The sequence below is a fragment of the Corvus brachyrhynchos genome, unplaced genomic scaffold (assembly GCF_000691975.1).
Source record: "Corvus brachyrhynchos isolate BGI_N302 unplaced genomic scaffold, ASM69197v1 scaffold490, whole genome shotgun sequence".
In the NCBI taxonomy this organism is placed as follows: Eukaryota; Metazoa; Chordata; class Aves; order Passeriformes; family Corvidae; genus Corvus; species Corvus brachyrhynchos.
The window spans coordinates 1,637,284-1,640,370 of record NW_008235774.1 but is presented as its reverse complement, the minus strand read 5'-3'; the positions used below and the strand labels follow the sequence as shown (position 1 = coordinate 1,640,370).

General features: G+C 56.1%; 1 protein-coding gene across 1 annotated transcript in view; it reads right to left on the bottom strand.

Annotated features, from left to right (window-relative positions):
* Positions 1 to 1,554: 1,554 nt before the first annotated feature.
* Positions 1,555 to 3,087, bottom strand: part of LOC103625427 (tubulin alpha-4A chain) — a 3,943-nt gene continuing 2,410 nt past the window's right edge. The window contains exons 3-4 of the mRNA XM_008644849.2: positions 2,804 to 3,014; positions 1,555 to 2,620 (exon numbers count right to left, since the gene is read on the bottom strand). Of these exons, the coding sequence (XP_008643071.1) occupies positions 1,649 to 2,620; positions 2,804 to 3,014 (1,183 nt within the window). The 3' untranslated portion in view covers positions 1,555 to 1,648. The remainder of the gene's footprint in view (positions 2,621 to 2,803; positions 3,015 to 3,087) is intronic.

Here is a 3,087-nt window from a genome sequence, read left to right as displayed (position 1 = left end):
GGACCAGCCCTCAGGGGTGACAGGCAGTGCTGAGCCACCAGCACCGGAGGCAAAGCAGGTAGAACAGCCCCTAACCTGCTTTGCTACCAGCTCCCCCCAGGGATCTGGGGACACCCCGAGTCCACCTGGGCCTCTAGGACAGGAGAAAGGAGGAGAAACACGGTAGAGACACGTATCAGACTCAGGAGCCCACTTTTGCCCCCCAAACCTCCCTTTGCCATTGATGCTTTGGGAGGCTCCAGGCAAGGTTTGCCTTTCTCTCCTGGTGGGGACAGACAGGCAGTGCTGCACAATCCTGTGAGGCTGCAGATCTGCATGACAAATCTGGGCTGCCAAAAAAGGGTCATTGCAGCCTGCTTGCTGTTAATAACTTGTGACTACATTCAGAGCAGCAGCTCTCTTTGAGCCCTGGCCAGCACAGCCACCCCTGCCAAGGCCAGGGCTGATCCTGGTACAGAGGATGCCTGGACCATCAGCCTTGAACGCTGCCTGAGCAATGAGAGGGCTCTGCCTTTGCTGCCAGGGCCTTGACTCACACAGCAACCCCTCCCTGGCCATGGGGATGGATGGGCCTCTGCTGCTCAGCAGCATGCCAGAAGACACTACTGTGTCCCTTGTCCAGGACAGAGGTGCAGGATAACTTTTAGAAAAAGCTATAGGACACAATTCCAAGTCCTACATCCCTCTGTCCACAGACAGTAATGTCTGTGAAGACACAGGGAGATATCAGCAATGGAATTACTCCTGAAGAAGCAGATTCCTTCCTTTCCCCACAATCAGAAAAGACATGAGTGGATCAGACCAGCATCTGGTGTGAGGGGCAGTGACTCCGGCCCTGGCATAGCAGCAGCAGCAGGCACCACTCAGTCTGAACATGGCACTCCAGTAACAGGCAAGCAGAGCAGTGCCAGCAGCCCTGCGCAGTGGGATGAGCATCTGGCTGTGCTCCAGCAGCCAGGGCTGGCCCCCACTCTCCCCTCCAGCTGACACGGGTGCATGTTGGGAGGAGGAGGGCAGGGGAGGACAGCCCCTGTGGGTCAATATAGCTGGAGCATTAGTGGTAAGCAGGGAAAATTAATCTCTGCAACCAGCACACTGGATAATGGGTAGCAGAAATCTCCAGTTTGCAGCTGGAGCCAGGAGCTGATACTGGGACTACTTACCACCAGGCAGGGCAGTGAGTGGACTCAGAATGGGGACAATGCAGAAGATGATCTGGGCCAGGTAGAGTGGGGCCACATACGCCAGGGGGAAGACAGAGCATTGGCAGAGCAGGGCAGGCTGAGGGCAGAGGTACTTCCAGACAGAAGACCCCATGCCTAAGCTTGGTACTTCCAACACATCAGCAGCACTCCTCTGGATCCCTTTGGTGGACATGCTCTGGCACCTTCCCAGAGCCTGCCACGTGTCCTGGACATATCCCTCAGGTATGGAGCTCTTACCTAAGTGGGGAGCTGGAGCAGAGCACTGGGAGGAAGCATAGCAGCACCAGTAGCAGGGCTGAAGCACTCACCACACACCTGACCTGGCAAGAAACCGATACAGCTGGGGGGATACTGCGAGACACGGAGGCTCGGAAACGGTTTATTGCAAAGGGTTTGCAGGTAACATGGGTAAGGAGCACGGTCCTTTTTTGGCTGAGGCTTCTCTACTCCTCACCCTCTTCTTCATCCTCATAGGAGTCCAGGCCCACTTCCTCGTAATCCTTCTCGAGAGCGGCCATGTCTTCCCGCGCCTCAGAGAACTCCCCTTCCTCCATGCCCTCGCCCACGTACCAGTGCACGAAGGCGCGCTTGGCGTACATCAGGTCAAACTTGTGGTCCAGGCGAGCCCAGGCCTCAGCGATGGCCGTGGTGTTGCTCAGCATGCAGACAGCACGCTGCACCTTGGCCAGGTCCCCCCCCGGCACCACTGTGGGCGGCTGGTAGTTGATGCCCACCTTGAAGCCCGTGGGGCACCAGTCCACAAACTGGATGCTGCGCTTGGTCTGGATGGGGGCGATGGCGGCGTTGACGTCCTTGGGCACCACGTCCCCGCGGTACAGCAGGCAGCAGGCCATGTACTTGCCATGGCGAGGGTCACACTTCACCATCTGGTTGGCTGGCTCGAAGCAGGAGTTGGTGATTTCGGATACTGATAGTTGCTCATGATAAGCTCTCTCAGCAGAAACCACAGGAGCATAGGTGGCCAGGGGGAAGTGAATGCGAGGGTAGGGCACCAGGTTGGTCTGGAACTCAGTCAGATCCACATTCAGGGCTCCGTCAAACCGCAGGGATGCTGTGATGGATGAAACAACCTGGCTGATGAGTCTGTTCAAGTTGGTGTAGGTTGGGCGTTCGATGTCCAGGTTCCGACGGCAGATGTCATAGATGGCCTCGTTGTCCACCATGAAAGCACAGTCTGAGTGCTCCAGTGTAGTGTGGGTGGTGAGAATGGAGTTGTAGGGTTCTACCACAGCAGTGGAGACTTGTGGTGCCGGGTAGATGGAGAATTCCAGCTTGGACTTCTTGCCATAATCAACGGAGAGTCGCTCCATCAACAGGGAGGTGAATCCAGAGCCAGTGCCCCCTCCAAAACTACGAAACACGAGGAATCCCTGGAGGCCTGTGCACTGGTCAGCCTGTGGAGAGAGACAAGTAAGGTTCCCTCAAGAACTGACTTGGCTGGAGGGAAGTTTCAAACTTTTGTTTGGGTAGCTGCAGATTCCTCCCAAGGCGCAGCAGAGCTCACACCATGCTCCCGCCCCTTGAATGATGATAGACCCCAGTCCAGGGGGACACATCCCCTCCCTACAGTCACTTACCAGCTTACGGATCCTGTCCAGCACTTGATCAATGATCTCTTTGCCGATGGTGTAGTGCCCACGGGCATAGTTGTTGGCAGCATCTTCCTTGCCAGTGATCATCTGCTCAGGGTGGAAGAGCTGGCGGTAGACACCTCCCCGAATCTCATCTAGGAGAGAGTGGCATAATAGATTTTCTAACTGGATCTGGGGAAATGTAGCAGGAGCCACTCTCGGGAGTGTCCTGCAATGGGTTGTTCCCAGAAATAATGAACACTATCACTGTCCCACTATGGTACCCTCAC